The 22,193-nt window shown below is 41.5% G+C and overlaps 1 protein-coding gene across 1 annotated transcript in view; it reads left to right on the top strand.

Moving 5' to 3' along the window:
- LOC311058359 (transmembrane protein 150A) overlaps positions 1 to 21,923 on the top strand; it is a 52,001-nt gene extending 30,078 nt beyond the window's left edge. Inside the window, exons 6-8 of the mRNA XM_084075788.1 lie at positions 3,205 to 3,332; positions 14,710 to 14,887; positions 15,675 to 21,923. Coding sequence (XP_083931914.1) covers positions 3,205 to 3,332; positions 14,710 to 14,887; positions 15,675 to 15,943 — 575 coding nt within the window. The 3' untranslated portion in view covers positions 15,944 to 21,923. The remainder of the gene's footprint in view (positions 1 to 3,204; positions 3,333 to 14,709; positions 14,888 to 15,674) is intronic.
- Positions 21,924 to 22,193: the final 270 nt, after the last annotated feature.

Here is a 22,193-nt window from a genome sequence, read left to right as displayed (position 1 = left end):
CTGTGAGTGCGGACTGTTTCCTAAAGACTGTTTGTTTTGAGTCTGCAGACTACGCACCGTCCTTCCTTTCATTAGTAAGGAATTGTAAGTATTTTCAGTAGAGCACGCTCAACTCAGTTGACTGTAGGACGCTTGTCCTATAGTATTTGGATACTTGGTTCGTATGTGCAAATGTACATTTGACAAATACCCCCCAAAACAACAACTATTCATTGTTTCCTTCGTTATCCCACCTCAGACATGTCTACCTCAGCCCTTGTCTACACCGCAGGCTGATAACACCGGCCCTCAGTTGGATGAATTCATGCATAATTATTATATCAAAGCTTATGGACAGCTTTTTTTCCCCAGAGTCTGTTGTCTAGGTGGTGAAACGCATGATTTTTGGCCAGTCTCTAACGAAGACGTTGGCTGTCAGCCAGACGGGCGGACCATGACACAGCGAGAAAAAAAACACCAGCCGGAGACAACGTGCCTCATTGTATGAAGTTCTGCACCGAGCTTCTTTTTGCCCCTCGTGGACCTTGAGTTTCCATTCTCATGCTGTTTAGGCAACACACACACAGGCCCCTCTGATGAGGCCTGTTCCTCCTAGCTGACACGGAGGTGCTGCTGACAGCCTTAAAACAACAGTTGAAGCCTCCGGAGACAATGAATGGGCTTGGGGTCAAGACACCAGGGGCTCCCTGTTCCCCCGCCCCCTGGTCCCCTCCTCTCCCCCCTCCACTGCACTCTGTTCTGCTGTCAGCAGCAGTGTTGCCAAGTCCGCTTATTATAAGCGACTTTGGGCTTGTTATTTTTCTGTAAAGCCGCTTGTAAATATTGGTAGTTGCGGGCTGTGCGTTGTTTGGGGGGACTTGTTTCTTCTGTGTGTGTGTGTGTGTGTGTGTGTGTGTGTGTGTGTGTGTGTGTGTGTGTGTGTGTGTGTGTGTGTGTGTGTGTGTGTGTGTGTGTGTGTGTGTGTGTGTGTGTGTGTGGGCTTGTTTTCATAGACCCTGGCCACTTGTTTCTCACGCAAAATGTTGCAACCCTGCCACTGTGCTCTGAGGCAGCTCAGCAGACATTTTAACATCCAGGCATGAGCAGCAGTACAAAGAGCTGCTGACCAGGGATTCCTCTGCAAAGACAATGCTCCCAGTCACAGCCCATTACCCCATTAATGTCATCATCTCTCCTCTGTACTGTGCCCCCCCCCCCTCTCTTTTCTCTAGAACCCCCCACCCACTACCCCCACAACACACGTCACACGCACACGTCTTAATTCTCCCCACTCCCACTACAGTTTACACACACACACACACACACACACACACACACACACACACACACACACACACACACACACACACACACACACACACACACACACACACATACATCTTAATACCCCCATTCCCACTACAGTGTACACACACACACACACACACACACACACACACACACACACACACACACACACACACACACACTCTCTCTTTCTCTCTCTCTCTCTCGCTCTCACGTCTTAACTACTCCGTCGTCGTCTTAATTTCCCGCCCTTCACGTTTCCCGCTCTTTCACCGGGGAAGCGTAATTTCCAGGAATGTGTGAGTGCTTCCAGGATAAACTGGATCAACTTGTTTTTGTTCTGGCGGTCAAGACGGTGCTGTCTGTGATGGAGTAAACCTGGACTTCATAGTGATCCGAACAGAGACTCAAACCAACTTCCATCCACTGGTGGACGATACCAATGTACATTTACTTGAGTACTGTACTTTAATTGAGTAAATTTAGTTTGTTTTGGAATGTCTTTGACGTTTACTCCACTGCATTTCAAAGACACATATTGTACTTTTGACTCACTATATTTCTAGGAAGGGACCCTGGGGACCTAGACTTATAAGAACACATTATGAATTAACCACTTAAGCCCTATTTCTAAAGTAGCAACAATAGCCGGTCTACAAGCTCACAATGTGTTGCAGATGCGAGGTGTTGTGAGCTTTTCGAACAACTATTGTCACTATTTTTGAAATTTAGTTTAATTTTGGGGTTGAACATTTAATTTGTATTAGGAGTATGTAATGTATACTTTAACTCAAGAACTGGAGTTGAGTTCTTTGTCCACCGCCGCTTCTATGTGTCTTTCACCTCCCCCAGGTCTGTCCTCTTTACTACTGTAGTGATTCATTGTGTGGTTAAGTTAATGCCAATCATAAGGCAGATAAGATACTTTAATTTCCCCGTAGGGACTATTTCTACTGAACTCTGCCCTGTAGTTCCACAGTATATGAAAGTCATACATCAACATGTCAGCAACACATGGGATGTACTGCAACAGTTTGCACACACAGTATACACTTGCTAATCCTTATGAACTCAGAACACACACAAATGGAACCAAATGGATCCATAAGGGTCCGTTTGTACACTCATGGCATACGACTAGTGTTGTGACGTTTGCGAGCGTTTCGTTCCAAGTGATTCGTTCTTCTTGGTGAACAGGGACGAACTCGGTCACTCCCTCAGAAGTAATCGTTCCTCGAGACGTTAATTTTCCCCCGTTTGGGAAAGCCCGGTGACGCGAGGTTCAGCCAGTCAGTTGCAAAATGCAACATTTTGACCGGCTGAAGAGAGACGTTCCCCTTTCGTCATTGGACTGACCTACGAGAGGAGGGCGGAACCAGAAGCACTGAACGGGGAAGGGTGAACGAATTATTGGAACAAATCTTTTTAACTCTTTAACTGACAGAGATAAAACATTGTCTATAGCTTTCCTTGCCAGCGATTTTGAGCGTTTTTAATAACCTTTGAAAAATCATAGAATATTATTTTTCGCAGCGATCCACCCGGCGATCGCCGGGTAAAAACGTAGTGGGGTCTCAGAGAATCGGGGGGGAAAAAGCGTGTCGTCGGAATAATTCATTCCATAGTTATGGGCAGTTGAATGTGGCTTGTTTTCGCCAAAAACAACAGAGACAATTTGACTTTCATAAATCATGTAACACTAAACGAAACCAGCTTCATCACGTGATTTCTGGGTGTACTCTTCCTGGGAGAATCTCGTCATTGGCGGTCTGAGCCTTGGAGAAAAATTACTAGAAAATCTCGTCATTGCCAGTCAATGAGTTAATGAACAGGAATGAATTGACTTTGAGTCACTGAAATGCACGATAGCTCCCATCACTGCATAACACTCTCTCTCTCTCTTTGTCTCTGTTGTAGTGATGGTGATCGTCCTGCTGCGTTACGCCCACGTCATAGAGAAGCACCAGAACTGTGTTCTCAACACGGCGAGTCTCTCCACAGGCTGGATATGTGCCGCAGGACTCATCATGGTGGGCAACTTCCAGGTATGTCCGCCGCACCACCCAGACGCCTTTCAACCACAACATATCCTCGTCCATCAGTCAGCGCCTTCTCGCTTGGATGTCTACTTTAAAATGAAAAACAAACACATTTAACAAAAAATGTTTCAGAAACACCCCTTGTATAATGTTAGTGCTTTTTATTGTTCAAACACGCACACACGCACGCACGCGCGTGCGCACGCGCGCGCGCACACACACACACACACACACACACACACACACACACACACACACACACACACACACACACACACACACACACACACACACACACACACAGTTAGAAAGAGGCCCCACAGGTTCCTGTTTGTCTGAAATCCACAGATCTATGCTAAGGTTTATCAGACGGTGGCGTACGGCTCACAGACAAAGCTCAGCTCTGTTCCTGCGTGGGTTCAGTTTACGTTTCACAGGCTTGTGAAGGATTCACACCTCAAGTCCTTCCCTGTGCCTCCGCATCTCCGGGAAATGGTTGCTGCAAGTTTAAATATTTGGATTTTTGGCTGTGTGTGTGTGTGTGTGTGTGTGTGTGTGTGTGTGTGTGTGTGTGTGTGTGTGTGTGTGTGTGTGTGTGTGTGTGTGTGTGTGTGTGTGTGTGTGTGTGTGTGTGTGTGTGTGTGTGTGTGTGTGTGTGTGTGTGTGTGTGTGTGTGTGCGTGCGTGTGTGTCACAGAGAGAGTGAAAGCCCATTTATGGATTGCTTTAAGGAAACTTCCTTGAAGTTTCATTAAAGTTTCTGGGACTACAGTAGACTACTGAGAGTTAGTAAAAGAAAACCAAAAACACTTCAACAATGGGTTTCTCAGGGGCTAAACCCCAATTCCAGTGAGCATATTCCAGAAAATATGAAAAATGAAGGAGGACAAAATACTCACATTTCAGTTATTTATTTGGCTCACATCGTAATAGAAAAGCACTCATTTCATCACTTTAAGAAGACAGAAATGCTCAGGCGGGCTCTGTCCCGAAACGCGTACACATTTTTCTATCATAATGTGAACCAAAGAAAAAACTGAAATACTGTAACCGTGCCTGTTTTGGAAATTTGAGATGTGTTCGCTTTTTCATATTATTTGGAATAAGCTGATAAAATAGACAGTCTTTGATACCTGACCTACAGTATGCTGTTATACAGTATGAAGATTGTGCTAGTTCCCTTGTGGTCTCTCAAAGTTGTGTTTTAACACTTCAGTATGGATCCTAGCTTTAGGCCAATGCATTTAAACCAGATTTCAGATTTATTGTAAGATGTCTTTATAAACAAGTATTCTGAATGAAAATATTTACTAGAATAATAGCATTTATCTTTATGTTAAATCATAATAGTGAAACATTTCAGTGATTATTGTGAGAGACCAACATTCTGTCAGTACCTTTTTTGTTTTTTACAGCATGGACATTGAATATGAGCTTCTGTTGTTGATTCCCAGCCATCATGGCCTCTCTCTACCTCTCCTGTCGTTACATTGGACCTGCAGTGATCTTGTTGGATACAGGAAGTGGCAGCAGACTGTGTTTACACAATGTCTCGGCCCTGTCTGGTCATCCAGGGACAATATTCCATACCACCTGCAGGGTACAACTGCATTATGCCATTGTGGTTTACTTTTCTGACATTCAGTCTCGGTGGTGAAACTGAACTGGTCTGGTGGAACCCCTGGCCTCCACACATAGAGACTATACACAGTACTGGACACATGACGTGACCAGAAGATATGAGACATGGAAAAGAACAGAATGTAGGAACAGAGCAGATGCATCTCGTAATATCGTTCACAGGGCAGTTCACAGGGCAGGCGTCAGTCTATCTGGTAAAGCAGTTGATGGTCATGGCGTCAAATGTATCGGTAGTGAATCAACAAATGTATTTACTGGTCAAGCAGCAAATATAACAATTACTTTCTACTAGGCCTGTCCCCGACTAAGGATTTCTATAGTCGACTCTGATTGGCCAAATGTTGCCTATAGTCGACTAATAGTCGATTAATGCAACAAAAAAAACAGGGGGGGGGGGGCATTTTCTTTCTTTTTTTTCATGATTCGACTGAGATTGGCAGTCGAATCAGTCTGATTCGACTGTCAATCTCTCAGTTGAATCATGCAAAAAAGATGTTATGCAAAAGAGGAACATTCCATTTGGACTGTACGGGTGCTTAATGTCTGATTTAACATATTCTTGGTTGGTTTCTCCCAATAAATCATGATCCTATTTTTGACAACCTATTAGTTAAATTATTTTTTTCATGTTTCGACTAAGAGAATGGCAGTCGAATCAGACTCCCTCGATCGATTAGTCGACTATTTGAATAGTCGAGGTCAGGCCTACTTTCCACTAGTGTGTAGTGTGTATTTAGTCAACTTGTTTGTTATGTACGGCTGTGGGATCGTTCGGGCGGCGCATTGGTAAAGTAGCTGACCCACCACCACGGAGTCTGGGGGCCCGTGTTCAGAGGGAGGGAGGCCGGGCGGGGAGGATGATAATTGTTACTGCATGTTAATCCTACGGGCTGGGCTGGCACCTGTCAGCAGGGAGTGTTGGGCGGGAGGAGTAGGACGGAGGCTCTATACGTCCTCCTGGTGGTGGCTCCTCACTGGCAGGGGAGTCAGTAGGATACAACAAAAGTGATAGCACACAGAAATGTGTGTGCGGAGGAAACACTTGACATTACAACTAAATTGGGGCGAAAAAAGGGGCAAAGAGCAAAACAAATAATTAAATAACAAAGTATGACTGTGGAGTAAGAAGACAGCCTGGAAAACAGATGTTAACAACCCTTTAAGACCTGAGGCGATTCTTAAAAATGTTTTCTAAAACAGTTTTTTGAAACAAGAAAAAAATAATAAATACGATTTTTCAAAAATAGCAGATATACAAGCTCATAGCGCGGCACTCGGTGCCGCGCTATGAGCTTGTATATCTGCTATTTTTGAATAGCCAAAGAAATCTAAAGTGACACAGATGCGTTCCAGGTCTTAAAGGGTTAAGTGATGGTGAGATGTTGAGAGAGAGTGAGCCAAACAACGACAACAAGAGGACTAAAAGATGAACGCTCTGGTCCCGCCTCCTGTGTTTGGCCTCTGGCTCTTGTGCCAGGGTGGAAAACGGGAGAGGAGCACAACTCTGGAAAACTGGGCTGAATTTTACGGGGAAAAAAGCTGACAGGGAGGGAAGTGAGTCATCATGTCTGACCACGTGTGGCTCACAGTTCCTCCACCATCTGTAGTGGTGGAAAGTAACTAAGTACATTTACTGATGTAGGCCAGTCGTTCTCAACCTTTTCAGGCCGTGACCCCCCCCCCCCAAAAAAAAGAATCATATTTGAACTGGGGACCCCCCACCCTGACAAGCACTTGGAATATAGGAGTTGAGGCATTCAATTTAATTTGACACGGTTCCACAGATAAATATTGTGAAAATAGCAGATCTACAAGCTCGCTGGCGTTGTGAGCGTTGTGTATTACCCAACCAGCAACTCAGCCTGATTATAAACAAGTATATACTGTGCATACCTTCATACAGACCTGTTCATCTATTTTAAGTCACCCTTCTCCTCCTATCCCACGCTTAAGAAGATATTCAGAAAATGCAGAAATGTAAAGAAAAAATAAATTCAATTAACGCACCATTCTCACAATCTGTCAGATTTAAATCAGGAGTATGAACTTTTTGAACCCATTGAGACCTGAAGCCGATTCTACATGTCTCCTAAATCTCAACAGTATTCTGAAAAACGAATGTTTCTATATCACTGGTGCTCAATCTTTTTCATGTCCGGGACCCCCAAAATTATATGTATTTGGCCGCGGACCCCCATCAAAATATTTTGTTCCAGGGACCCCCAGAAGCAAAGATTTTAGTTAAAAATGTTTGCTTTAAAAATATATATATTCAAAGATTTGCACACATTTTCACGATTTTTCAAAAATAGCAGATATACAAGCTCGTAGCGCGGCACAAAGTGTAAAATAATGCTTTTTAGCCCAAATCTAAAAATGACACAGTTGCAGGTCTTAATGGGTTAAACAATATTTCTCTCAGATCATGATAGAAAGGGCAATATTAAATTAATTTCATTCTCCACCTCATTCAAATCACAATATTCACATCCTCAGCTACGCTCAGATATCTTCCTGTTTTGATATGTAATTGCAGAATGCCACATCTTATGTGTGACCTCTGACTTTTGTACAAATTATACGAAACATATTTTTTTAAATAAACAATATCTGTTCTTAATTTTGGCTTTTGACAAATTTCCTCTGCCCAAACTTGTATGCCTTTTGCGCGGATTCTGTTTTTATTCTCTATCTTTAATCCCGTAATAAATCAAAGATTTCAGAGACCCATTCCCCTTCCACAGACAGATCCCCACATGTCCATGACATCTGCTGACATATGTCATTTAGAAAAACAGCATGCTGTGTACAGGTGCAACAGTTAATCGAACTTATCACTTCATATTTAAAAATCGATTTGAATAAAATAATCAATTTTCAAACATAATGAAAATAGGAGATCTACAGGCTCAGGAGATAATGGCTAGTTGCAGCTCTAATCTAGTGCTTCTTGTAGGTGATGTACTGTAGGTGAGGGAAACCGACGGTTGATTGTGGTTTCTGTTGTGGTTTGAAGTTTCGATTCGTTGCGATTTTGCAAGTCAGTTGTGGCTGAGAGTCAGATGTGGTAAACAGGTGCGGTCGGGAGTTTCACAACGTCTCATTTTGGACATCCTACTGACGGTGTGAAACGGACAGATTGACACACAGTATCACACTGAAGGTGTGTGAAACAACAGATTGACACACAGAGACCTACCTGGGTGTGACTCGGTTCCACATGTTCACACTTGTCCTTCTTCATTTACTCCTGTGTCCCCACCGCTTTCTGTCTGCATCATAGATGTACAAGTATAGGTCGGGTCATACTTCTGTATTCAGCAGGTACAGACACCTACTGTACTTCGCTGGGGGGATCCGATGACACTCATCGCTATGGTTACCATATAACCAACACATCTTCATATAGAACCAATGCGTCACTGAGGAGGCTGGTGGATTGACTACCTCCTCTTAACAATTTTCACACAGGATATACTGTATATGGCTATTAGTCTGGTAAAGCATCCCGGTCGCGTGAATTCACATCATCACGTGTCTTCTGCAGACCGGTCTGGAAGAGCCAATCAGCATCTGTCACTCACAGGGCCTTGAGCGCAGACGCTGATTGGCTCCTCCACTTTTTAGTTTCTGCAAAACGGCCACACTACAGTGCTTGGGGCCAGACCGGTCTGCAGAAGACACATGAATTCAGGCGACACATATATTTCTATGGCCTGGATCAGGGGTGGGCAACTTTGATGTTGGAGAGGGCCATTATATTTCCACTCTCACTCCAGAGGGCCACACAACTCTTATCTCCGTATTTTAACTTTTTTTGTAAATGAATGCCGTACTTTGCCATTCTATGTTACACAAAATAGCAACAATAGCATATCTACAAGATATATATATATATATATTGTAGATCTGATATTTCTTTCAATATATTGGATTCCAATATTTTTTTTATTGGAATCCTGATTTTCTTTTTATCCCGAAAAGCAAATGTTTTATTTAATTTCAATTGCATTTAGTTATACTTATGTTAACTTTATTAACTTAAATACAAATACATTGGACATACAAAAAGACAATAGAATTGTAACACTAGTCATTATACTAATATAGACTGAAGTAATGAATGCGGGTCAAGTTTGCATGTTTGGAATTACAGCTGAAACCAATAATATATCAGTATTCTGATATTAACCTAAGGGCCGCATTAAGTGAAGGTGGGGGCCGCATATAGTGTGGCCCTCCGGGACGCCAGTTGCCCATGTATGGCCTGGATACATCTTATTTTTCTAAAGCAGTAAGCAGTAAAACTGAAAGGCATGTGCTACTTTCAGTTTTGATTCACAAGTTGGGTCTTCTTGTGTGATTCTGCAGTCAACAGAATAAATGTGGGTTGCTATTCTGTCCCATGTTCTTCGCCCATACATACGCTGGGGCAGGGTGACATGTTCTTTCTGGAGCCCAGACATATGCTGCGTCAGGGTGACCTCCATCGATTAAAGGGCTGCATGTGGAGACACATTACTATTCATTTATTCAGCAGCTCCACTGGTCAGTGTCACCCTGTGGATTTACAGGTCCTCGCCTGAATCCATCAACCTACAATTCATCTACCTATATGTCTTTATATACGTGTGTATGCACCAAATGCTTTGGAGGCTTGTGGTTTTGAAGGTCCTCCGGACGTGAGGTGACAGATTCTGCACCACCCAAAAACTCAGGCTAATCTTCCAGCTTAACCAAATTAACCCTGACTTCCCTATTTTGGGCATGTCATAATAGGCGGGGGAAAAAAAGAAATAGCTGATCTACAAGCGTTGTAGATCAGCTATTTTAGTTGCTCATCGTACAACGAAGTATATAGAGCTTAAATGGTTAGATGCTTCTTCTACTTTTCAAGATATTTTTTCCTCGTCTTCATTGTCCTAATGCCTGTTGCGTGACACGTTCCTCCAACGGCATGGCTCTCACCGTCCATTAGCTTTCCTTACATCAAACCCCCCCCCCCCCCCCCCCCCCCACACACACACCCCCACACGCACACACACCACCCCACCCCACCCCCCTACCCCGGTCCCTCCATGGCACTGTCACTTATTCTGCTCTGCAGACATGCGTGCGTGCGTGCGTGCGTGCGTGCGTGCGTGCGTGCGTGCGTGCGTGCGTGTGTGTGTGTGGACAAACAAGCGCACGCACGTACGCACAAATGTTCACATATATCAGCCTGGGTTTCTCTGGTGGCTTTATTTACTGCCAATTAGTCATCACCTAGGACACACACACACACACACACACACACTACACACACACACACACACACACACACACACACACACACACACACACACACACACACGTGAACAGCAGAAAGAGTGTGTGGAATGCTTGAATACACCATTAGCTAATGTGAGGGGAGCATATGGTTCTACTGTGCAGTACAGTGTGTAGCTGTGGGCAGAGCCCAGTGCTGCCATGTCTGCTTATTATAAGCGACTTTGGGGCTTGTTTTTCTTTAAAGTCGCTTGTAATTATTGGTAGTTGCGGGTTGCAGGTTTTATGGCCTTGTTTCCAAAGTGTAGTTGCTTATTTGGCTTGTTTCCTAAATGTTGTTTAAACCAGTGGTTCTTAAACATTTTCAAATCAAGGACCCCCCAAATGAATATGTATGTGTCCATGGACCCCCCCCATCTGAAAATAGTTTGTGCCAGGGACAAAAATTTCTGTTAAAATGTTTAAAAATATTCAAAATGTTTCACTTTAAAAAAAAAAAGAATAGCAGATCTACAAGTTCACAACGTGAGCTTGTAGGTCGTCTATTTTCAAATATCCGATTCATATAGGTTTAAAGTGCTCATGCGGCCTATAGTCAGTCGCTTCTTTTGGGCTTGTTCTCATAGACCTGGTCGCTTATTTCTCGTGCAAAATCTGGCAACACTGGGCAGAGCCAGTGAGGTGTTAAGGAGCAGGCCAGGTGATGTGTTTCCTAATGGACACTTTACTGTGGAAGGTAAAGCCACCAACATGACCACAGTCCTCCTTTAGACAGGAGACTTTGACCTTTAGTGTCTGCTTTACTCACTGTGTTCAGTTTGCACAGGGAGAAGCTGAGGAAAAGAGCTGTTGTGCTGCTGTCTCGACCCCACTGTTTCCCCAAACAGTGGGTCGGGAGTGGGACCCATATGTGGGTCGCGGACCACTTTTAGGGGTTGCAAGTAAATAGCCCTTTATTTTTTTGTTCCCTACATTTTATTTTGAATTATAGTTTTTCCATAAGTTAAAAACAAATTCAAACGTTTTTCAAAATAATTCCATAAAAAGAAGAAAATAATCCATTAATTAGAGGGGAAAAAACACTTTTAAGAAGTAGTGAAAATAGCAGATCTACAAGCACGTCGCATGGCGACGTGCTTGTAGATCTGCTATTTTCACTAGTTTGGGTCCCGGAGAGCCATCAGATTTGTCTTTTGGGTCTCGAGCTAAAAGGTTTGGGAACCCCTGGTCTACCCCCTCTGGTGTTTTCGTTTAATGGGTGGCAGTTATTTTAGCACTTAGCACCCCTAGTGACTGCACCTTTCAACAGAAACAGAACATGATAAACATCTATATGTAAGCACTCTATAGTACTGTTTAACTTTAACTGTGGTGACTGAAAACCGGTAGTGAATGTTGAAAATCAGGACATTTTCTTTGTGTTTTCGAGAGATTTGTCAGGACTGAGGACTCCCAGCCTGAACAAAAAAAAACAGGACAATCGCGGACAACTGGGACGTCTGGTCACCGTACGGCCCTCCCCCTCACACACCCCCTATTTGAAACTCTTTTACTTAACAAATCTTATTTGGTCATTTCAAGGATTAGCCCACTGGACAAAGAATGTTCTCAATGTACCAGCCAGGGTCAGTAGACAAAATGGCTTAAAAGTCACTCGCCAAGTGAAATAACCTGGGCTAGCACAACGTTTAATGGTTATTTATTTTAGAATCGTGGCAGAGCAAGAGGAGAGACTGTTGTTATTGTAAAGACTGGTGGTTGTCCATAATGTGCTTTGATGGCCCACCGTCCTTGGAAGATGTGTGTTATTGTTATAGCCTGGTCCAGAGACCCCCTGCATGGGCTAACCCCATTAAAACTGTGAAAGCGTCTGTGTCATTTTAGATTTGAAGCATTGGCTATTCAAAAATAGCAGACGTACAAGCTCACAGCGTGTCACTTCGGCCGCCGCTCTGCAAGCTTGTACATCTGCTATTTTTGAAAAATATTGAAACATTTTGAATTTCTTTTGGCACAAATCTTCTTTTCTGGCACAAAACATTTTCAGATGGGGGTCCGCGGCCAAATATATACATTTGGGGGTCCTTTGGAACGAATAAAGTGTGAGAGCTACTGATTTAGAGGGCATTTTGTAGAATCTGCCCCAGGTCTCAATGGGTTAATGCTGCCTGTCTCTTATCAGGGTCTGATCGCTAAGTTTACTGGACACACACACACACACACACACACACACGCGCGCGCGAGTGTGTGCGTGCATATATGTATAATATCCTGTGGTCACATGGGTCCTGGGCTGCTCTTTTGTTTATTGTCTTACAGTGCTGGTGACCAGCAGGGATAAGGAGGGCTTTCTATTGTTCTCCTGCTCTCTCTCTCTCTCTCTCTCTCTCTCTCTCTCTCTCTCTCTCTCTCTCTCTCTCTCTCTCTCTCTCTCTCTCTCTCTCTCTCTCTCTTCTCTCTCTCTCTCTCTCTCTCTCTCTCTCTCTCTCTCTCTCTCTCTCTCTCTCCACACACACACTATCTTCACATCACAATGTATTACCTCTTCATGTACAGATAGCATCTAAAAAGGGCCATCTGTGACTGAATCAACACACTATCAGTATGAACAGCTTGTTAAGTGCTGCCCGCTGATGCCCCCTGTTGACCATGTCTAGAAGGTCTTTTCCAATTACATTTTTGTAGTGGAACGAGTCATTGTGTACTGTGTGTTTTAGGGTCACTGTAACCAAAACATTTAATTTAAATTTAATTTAAAAACTCAAATCAAATTGTTTTTTCAAAGTCACCAGATTTATAATAAATGTTCACCATTCATTTTATTTGTCACTGACAGCTGGTGGCCAATTGCTAGGTTACAGGCGTCATAATGTAAATAAGGCTTTTTTTATTATTTTATAAATTTATACTATTTTTGTGTCTGACTATCATCATCGAAATGCAGTGGTGAAGTAACATTTACTAAGTACTGTACTTAAGTAAATTCTTTAGGTATTTGTACTTTATTTCAGTATTTCCAATTTCCAATACTTTTGCTTCTACTCCATTACATCTCAGATCCAAATATTGTACTTTTACTCCACTACATTTATTTGAAAACTTTAGTTACTTGTTACTTTGTAGATTTTGATTATTATTATTACAAATTTAACATACATTAACCCCTTCAGCCCTATTTAAACGTTGGATATTTGAAAATAGCCGATCTACAAGCTCACAATGTGAGCTTGTAGATCGGCATTTTTCAAAAGATTTTTATATTTGAAAACTTCTGAAATGGGACAAGTACATTTTGATACTAATACTTTTGTACTTTTACTCAAGTATATTTTGAATTCCGGACTTTTACTTGTAACAGAGTATTTTTACGTAAAGTAAAACATTTGAGTACTTTTTTCCACCACTGTCGAAATGCATGGTCGGAACTAAATGTGGTATTACTATATATAGCCTCTCTTTCCTCTTCTGGGTCATTCCAGAATTGGAGGACATTTGGGCTTCCGAATTTTTGAAAAAATAACTTTCTATTTGACAAATTTCTGTTATATATTCATCAATAATAGGTAATATACTATCAAAAGCTTGATTAGCTCAGCTCAGGCATCAAAAGTATTTTTATTACATGTTTTATATGGGTTATAGTAACAGGGCTGCAAGTAAAAGTAACAGGGCTGCAAGTAACAGGATTGCAAATCTATGCTAATGTTAGCTTTTTCTCAGGAATAGAAGCTAGCTGTTTAGCTAGATGTTAGCATTTACGAAGAGGACAAACTCACATAAATAAATAAGTACAACTTTTTTTGTCAAGTATTTATCTTATTCTGGAAATATGCATAACAGGGTTGCGTGAGGTAGGTTGAGACATTCAAGTAAGGCTGACAATGTTATACAAATATGAATAATAGAAGAGAGGAGATGCCTTTGCTCTACCCATGATGTTAGGAAAGTGTTTGATGATGTCACTTCTAGTCTGTCATGTGACTCACACTTTTCTTCTTCTTTTACCATGCAAAAAGGTTTAAGGTAACAGGGTTGCATGCAAGTTGTGGGACACAGGTTCCTTGCATAATAATACTTATTTAAAATATTAGGTTAATTAAAACATATGTTTCCACATCAACAAGAGACATCTATGAACAAAATAATGTAAAAGAAAGTAGATTTAAATGTCATTTTAACAGTTTTATCTGAGATTCAATTTGGCAACCAAGGGGGTGGGACAAGAGAAAACTTGCATTTTAGGGGTACTACAGACTTATTTGGTATTTTTTTAAATGTGTTTTTTTTTTTAAATGCTCCAAGTTGATTTAGATTTGGTCTCAGGACAAGTAAAAGTTACACGACAAATGCATTATTTAGTATTTTGTAAATGGATTATTTGACATTTCTTGGGTGGGACGTAAAATGTCCTCCAATTCTGGAATGACCCTTCTACGTTAATAGCATTTGTCTCTCTGTGTCTGTTTGTGTGACAGGTGGATAATGCCAAAGTGCTGCACTATGTGGGAGCAGGCGTTGCCTTTCCTACCAGCATGCTGTTTGTGTGCCTGCAGTCGGCGCTGACCTACCGTCTGGCTAAGACCCAGGGAGAGTACAGCGTAGCCCACCTCCGCCTGGCCATGACCCTGCTGGCCTTCACCGCCCTGGTGCTCAGTATCCTCTTCCTCTCTGACACTGATAGATGGCTTTAACCTGTTAAGACCGGGAACGCATCTGTGTAACCACTTTAACCATTATCTTATACTTTGGGCTAAAATCGTGAACATTAAATGCAAATCTTTGAATATATATATTTTTTTAAAGCGAACATTTTCAACTCAAAATCTTTGCTTCTGGGAGGTCCCTGGAACAAAATATTTTGAGATGGGGGTCCGCGGCCAAATACATATAATCTTTTTTTTTTCTTCAAAAAACTCTTAGGATTTAGAAGCCATTTGTAGAACCCCCAGAAGCAAAGATTTGAGTTACAAATGTTCGCTTTAGAAATATATATATTCAAAGATTTGCACAACATTTCCACAATTTTTCCAAAAAATAGCAGATCTATAAGCTCATAGCACTCTGTGCCGCGCTATGAGCTTGTATATCTGCTATTTTTGTATAGCCAAAGAAATTGAAAAATGACACACAGATACGTTCCCGGTCTTTGGGTTAAGGGTTAAGGCCTCTCCAAGCCTTACAGACACATGTCAAAGACCCCCACATGAATATGTATTTGGGATCATTTTGTGCCAGGGACCCCCATACAAGATTTGTGTTGTTACAAGGTTTAAGAAGTGTTTAACGTTTTCTTCTAAATGTTTTCAAGCTTTTTAAAAGAAAAATAGCTCATCTGCAGGCTCAAATCTGTTATTTTACACAAACAATTTGGTCCTACAACAAATGTAAATCATGCTTTCATATGGACAGTGTTGTTGCCCCTTAACCCCCCGGCCTTCAGGTGGCGTGTTCTTTGTCCAGGAGAGCTTCGTCCTGCAACACGCGTCCGCCATCTTTGAGTGGGTGTTCTGCGTCATCATCATGCTGTTCTACGGGACGTTCTCCTTCGAGTTCGCCGGCGTCACCGGCGACACCGTGATGGTGCTGGCCAGAGGGGGCGCTCTCGGACCCGCTGGCAGAGAACACAAGATGGAGGCGTTGGGAGGGTCCGGTCCACACCCCCACCCCCACCCACACCCACACCCACCTGAAAACATGTCCATGCTGTAGCCTCCCCCACCCTGGGCTGACCATTGAGCCGCAGCGCCGGCTTGTACTCCTGTCAAACGTGGCGGGTGGGAGCAAGTTTAATTTAGACATTTCTGGCCACACCCGTCTTGAGGAATTGACATAAACTATGCCAGAACAGAGGCCTGACTGGTTCTGAGTGGACTGTACCATCTCAGCCCGTCTCAGGGGTGTGTTGACAGGCTACAAGGGGAGACATCTTGGTTTGCATTGTACTGATATCTGAGGGCTTGCGTCTGTATAGACCCTGGTTGCATTTTTGCACAGCGCCAAGAGAGGAGTTCCCCATTTCTGTCCCCTCGCCTCCCCTCCTCTGTCGGCCCCCTTTTTTATCTCCTCTGTCCAACAGAGGAACACTTGACCAATCAGATAAAGGAAAAGCCAGATGCTCCAACGCTCCCAGGGGAAGTGGTCTTGGGACAGTCTCTAGTTGAGCGGTGGTCCATCGCACTCTGGAGGAAGCTGCCGTCTGGTAACATGGCACACGCTGCTGGACAGCCCACGCACAGAGAGCGCGCAGAGACTGCGTTAGAATAGTGAGACCCACAGTACAGACCACATGGAGTTTGTCGCTGGTGTTCAAATGGGAGCAAAGACAGCTAAATAGACAGAGAGAGCTTATAGGGCATAGCAGTGGCTGCCATTTTCTGGTTCCACTCAAAAATAGTCCATGCATTTTCCCATAGCGATTTCCAAAAATATTGATATCAATTATGTTAAGCCTAGAAGAATCAATTCTGTGAAAAAAATGTTTTGAATATTTAATTATATGATACTATATTTAATAAATGCCCTTTGTTTTGACATTTTCAAAACTCTTTTTTCACAGAATAAAATGTTTTATGGTCATGATTCACCAGGACCCTGGATGGCTTGATTCCAGGCTTAAAATAATTGATATAAATATTTTTTGGGGAAATCTCTATGGGAAAAATGCATTGGCTTTTTTGAAGTGGAGCCAGAAAATGTCTCACAGTGGTGTCACCTGCTGAAAATCATTATTATCGTCATTGTCATCAAGTGACACCGCCCTGCGATGAAGATGAAGTTAGGCTTAAGAGAGACGGGTCAAATCAGTCCGTTCGGGATGTCGACAAATGTTTGACTGGATGCTCCGGCTCAAATGGGACAGAGGTCAGTATTCTTGCAATCATTTTCAGTTTGAACATGCGTCACTGTGGTTGATCATCAACGTATGGTTCCCTCCACATGTAAGGAAAACTAGAAAGACTCTACCATTACAAAAACCCTTTCTTTCTCCCACTTTGGATGCTCTGGGACACTTTGTTTGAATAATGGAGAAATTGTGCCTTACCAATCCAACCTCTTAACGACTGAAAATGCTATTTGTTTGGAAACAATGTTGGTTTCCTCCTGGCGGACAGAACTCCAAACACACACAAACAGAAAGTCCAACCGTGCAGTTGTACCGCGTACATATTCCTCTGTGTGTAAAAAGTATGGAAGCTAGTTGACATTTACCGTACAGACAGAATCCAAATGCATGCCAGCTAATTCAAGCCAGAGCTCTGGGCTAATTGACTTAAATAACAGGAAATCGTAAGTGTTTTAAAGGTCGGTAGACGAAGGCCCGTGTCTATTTTAAACCCAGCGGGGGAGTAGCAGGGTGGATTTGCTCTCAGTATTTTCACTACTCTTCTGTGTCTTCTCTCTTCGCCATCACCAGAGTTATGCGAAACCTCATGTAAGCATTTCCCTCTGGTGTAGAGGGACAACGGCAGTGGTGGAAAAAGTACTCAAATTCTTTACTTAAGTAAAAGTATCAGTACTGCAATATGGAAATACTCTGTTAGAAGTAAAAAGTCCAGAATTCTAAATTTACTTGATTAAAAGTACAAAAGTATTGGCATCAACATGTACTTAAAGTACCAAAAGTAAAAGTCCTACAATGTTTGAAGATAGCAGATCTACAAGCTTGTAGATAGGCTATTTTCAAATAGCCTACGTATAAAATAGGGCTAAAGTGGTTAATGTATGTTTTATAATATCATAACTTATATCTGATATCAAGTTACTAAAGTTTTCAAATAATTGTAGTGGAGTAAAAGTACGACATTTGCCTCTGAGATGTAGTGGAGTAGAAGTAAAAGTATTGGAAATTGGAAATAATAAATGTACTTGGTTACTTTCCACCACTGACACTAATGCATAATCAATCCGTCAGGATTCACTCTCCTGTCCGCAAGTTACAGTGCAGAATGTACCAAATATCTGTTTGTCTGTGGAATTGGTGCTAAAATACCTTTACCTTTTGCTGTTTTAACATGAGTAGGGATTTGATAAGTGAAAGCAATAGAAGGGCACCGTCCTGTGTCATTGTCATCAGTGACGGCATCGTTTAACCTATTAAGACCTGAAGCCGATTCTACAAATGTCTTCTAAATCCCAACAGTTTAAAAAAACGTATATTGCTATATCAGTGGTTCTCAAACCTTTTCATAATTGTCAAGAACCCCCAAAATGATATGTATTTGGCCACGGACCCCTCCATCTCAAAACATTTTGTTCCAGGGACCCCCCAGAAGCAAAGTTTTGAGTTAAAAATATTTGCTTTTAAAGAATATATATATATTCACAGATTTTGCAAAAATAGTACAAGCGCAAATATACAAGCTACGAGCTTGTATATCTGCTATTTTTGAATAGCCAAAGTGTAAAATTATGCTTTTTTAGCTAAAAACAAATGACACAGATGCGTTCCAGGTCTTAATGGGTTAAAAGCGCGATTGCAGCAGATTGACAGATAGTCCTAATATGAGCCATCTTTGTGCCATTATATACTGTACAGTCGGGTGACAGATATAAGGAAAAACCTGAATAACTGCGTAGAGAATCAGTGAATGCATGTGCTTTCATACAGGTATATATGTATATTTTATGACAGAATTAAGCAGTTAATCACATCATGCTTTGTGTCATGTATAAAGCAGGCCCAGTTGACCTTGATTTTGGATGAAGGCGTCATAAAGGAGTGACCATGAAAGAGGTGTCATTATTGGGACACGGGTGGCAGGACACTTCCTCAACGGGCTAGTTTCTCAGTAGGAACTAGGGCTGTCACGATTACAAATTTAAGTTGACGATTAGTTGTCACACAAATAATTGTGATTAACAATTTAATTGTGTTTTTGTCATGGAACAAATGAATAAAAACTTAATTTCTGTTTGCCTTTTAGACTTTGTAATGAAAACATGCAGGCAGATATGACAAATAACTTAAATATACAAAGAAATGACTGACATTTAATAATTTTATACTTTCAAAATATTTTAAGATAGCGGAAATAGCTGATCTACAAGCTTACAACGCGTCACAATCTGCTATTTCTGTATTTCTTTTATATTTGAAAATGTATGAAAATTTCAACATGGAAACGAGTATGACAATTATGCAAAATAATTGTAATTATCTTGCGATTAGACGATTATTTGATAATTGTGACAGGCCTAGTAGGAACAGTGACTAAAGTGACATCTGCATTTCAATCTGTGGGCTTGTAATACATTGTGGTGTGACATTCAGTGACCTAGATGCTCATGCATTAGTGCGATATGTAAGGAAAAACAGAAGAGCAACTCTTCCTCAGGTGACAGAGTGTGTTGAGGCTGGACTAAAAAGAAATGCACTGGTCAGATGACTGATCTTTCACCATATTCTCAAGTGTATGTGTGGCGTACGCCAAGAGAATGAGACGGGGCTGAATTGTTTGACCCCTACCCCTAGGGGGTCTGGTGGGTGGCTCTGTTATGCTGTGGGGGACATTTTCCTAGCATGATTTGGGGCAATTTTTCTCCTTGGAGGGAAAGATCACTGCAAATCAGTACCAAGTTATCCTTAGCGATCGCCTTTATCCACAGATCTCAAGTTGAACACTTATGGGAGATTTTGATGACCGTCATCAAAACACCAAGGGTGCGTTCGGAAATGCGCACCGGGAGCGCACTCGCCTATTAGTTTGTATTGGCCGCACTGCTCAGTGCTATATTTCCAAACGCACCCTAAATGAGGGGATGTCCTTCGTTAGCATGGTGTTCCATCCCTCCAGTAGAGTTCCAGAGACTTGTAGAATCTATGCCACGGTGTATTGACGCTGTTCTGGTGGCTCAACACCATACTAAGACACTTTATGTTGGTTTTTCCTTTAAATTGTCACCTGATATATACATTAGTGCCAGATATAAGTCTATTTTAACAGATAGTATTTACATTTACATTATAGATATAACTCTCCAAATATGTTGCTCTAATGCATACAGTCATGTGAAGCTTCACCAGGCTATCCAAATCTTTGGTGGCCTCATCATCATTGACATTGTAGTCATCATCGGATTGTAGAATGGCACCAAACTGGTCCACTTGAGACTTGAGATACACGTTTTTGTATTCGGAGCATCCCAACACATGCTGAGAACCACGGCAGAGTTTACAAGAGCAGCAGTTTTGTTGGCACACTTAACTGCTACTACACGCAAACTGCCTCAGATTAGACACTTGTTTTCATCTTTGTCTTCGCTGACAGGGTTCTGCTCATACTGAAGACTTTACAGTGAGAACATGCTCAAAATCTATATGGATGGAGGAGTCTGAATTGGGGAAATGGTTACTTACTCCCCCCTACTGGTCACATTTCTTATTGCATGTAGACCACAATCACCATGGCTGTATTGTTGGTACCAGTGTGGTTAACATTGTAGGTCTAGTTTTGTACTTGGAAAGTTTTATAAATGATTGTATCCGCAGCCAAAATGTATCTTGTTGCCAAATGTCTTTTCTTATTTACCATTTTAACGGGTGCGGCCACCCAATACAAATAGTGGTATTGTAATATTACGCATTGTTTTAATCAAACATTGTGCACTTTCAGAACAGCTCATCTATTTCGCCTTTTATATGTCTTAACAAAATTTCCCTGCTGCTCTTCTATTCCAACTATCTCTATTCTTTAATTTTTACTCATTTACTGTATACATGAGTTTACTAAACTCATGTATAATTGACCAACACCTCATGGTACCAAACATACGTCGACAATATATGATTGCTAACGATCAGATTAATCAGATTGACATTTCCACTTCCATGTCCTGAACTGATACATTCCACTTCACCTTTTTCAGTTCAACAGAGATCTCTTTCGTCCTTGTGTTTACTGATTGACCTTTGCACTCAGGAAAACATGTTACATCACCAGCTGCAATCAGTGAATCAAAGCTAAATCAACAGCGGCTTCTGTCTCGTTTTTTTGTTTTGTTCGTTTTCATAGTTTGTTCTCTCGTTTTGGGTCTGTTTTATGTATATTTCTTGCATACCAGTTGGGAATGTTCTTTTATCCTTGTATATCCTTGTATTGATTTTACACTTCAAAAAGTGCCATTTCCTTGTTTGTGAATGTGTGATTGCCATTCGGCCATGGTCCCATAGGTGCTGTGGTTCTCAATGTGGGGTCCAACTAGGGACCCCCAGCTGTCATTGGGGATTCCATGGGGTCCCCAGCTAAATTATTGATAGTTAGAAAGTAATGGAGCCATAAAGGTCTGTAACTCTGAGAGTGTACATAAGTATATGTATGTATGTATATGTACACTCTCAGAGTTATGGGGGTCCTTGAAGTTAAAAAAGATGCTTCAGTTAATCAGGCCTGGCTCTATAAAGCTTGACAATGCTACCGTAGCTGTTGGTAGATTATGCTGTTCACACCAGTGTTTAGATATCTGCAAGGCAAGCCAGTCTGCTTGTGCTATCCATTCATAATTGGTGAGACCACCTCAAAAACAAACCTGTTTCACGGTTAATTATCGTTCTCTCAACATTTCCCTATGTGCCTTATTATTGTTTTGATTCTAAAAGAAACCAAAGAGGTTTAGGCTGTATGTTCTGTTTTTGATGAAAGGAAAATGATTGTTTATTTGCCTTAATGTTTAAACAATAAAACTATGTAAAGAATGCAAACCTTTAGTTTGAAATCATGTATTCACCACTCTTAATACATTTTATCTTTTGAGCTATATATATATATATATATATATATATATATATATATATATATATATATATATATATATATATATGCAGTTTCTCACACACACACACACACACACACACACACACACACACACACACACACACACACACACACACACACACACACACACACACACATATATATATATATACACATATATATATATACAGTGTATACGTTATTATACA

The sequence above is a fragment of the Gymnoscopelus microlampas genome (assembly GCF_963454915.1).
Source record: "Gymnoscopelus microlampas genome assembly, chromosome: 13".
Classification (NCBI taxonomy): Eukaryota; Metazoa; Chordata; class Actinopteri; order Myctophiformes; family Myctophidae; genus Gymnoscopelus; species Gymnoscopelus microlampas.
This window is presented reverse-complemented; position numbering and strand designations above follow the sequence as displayed.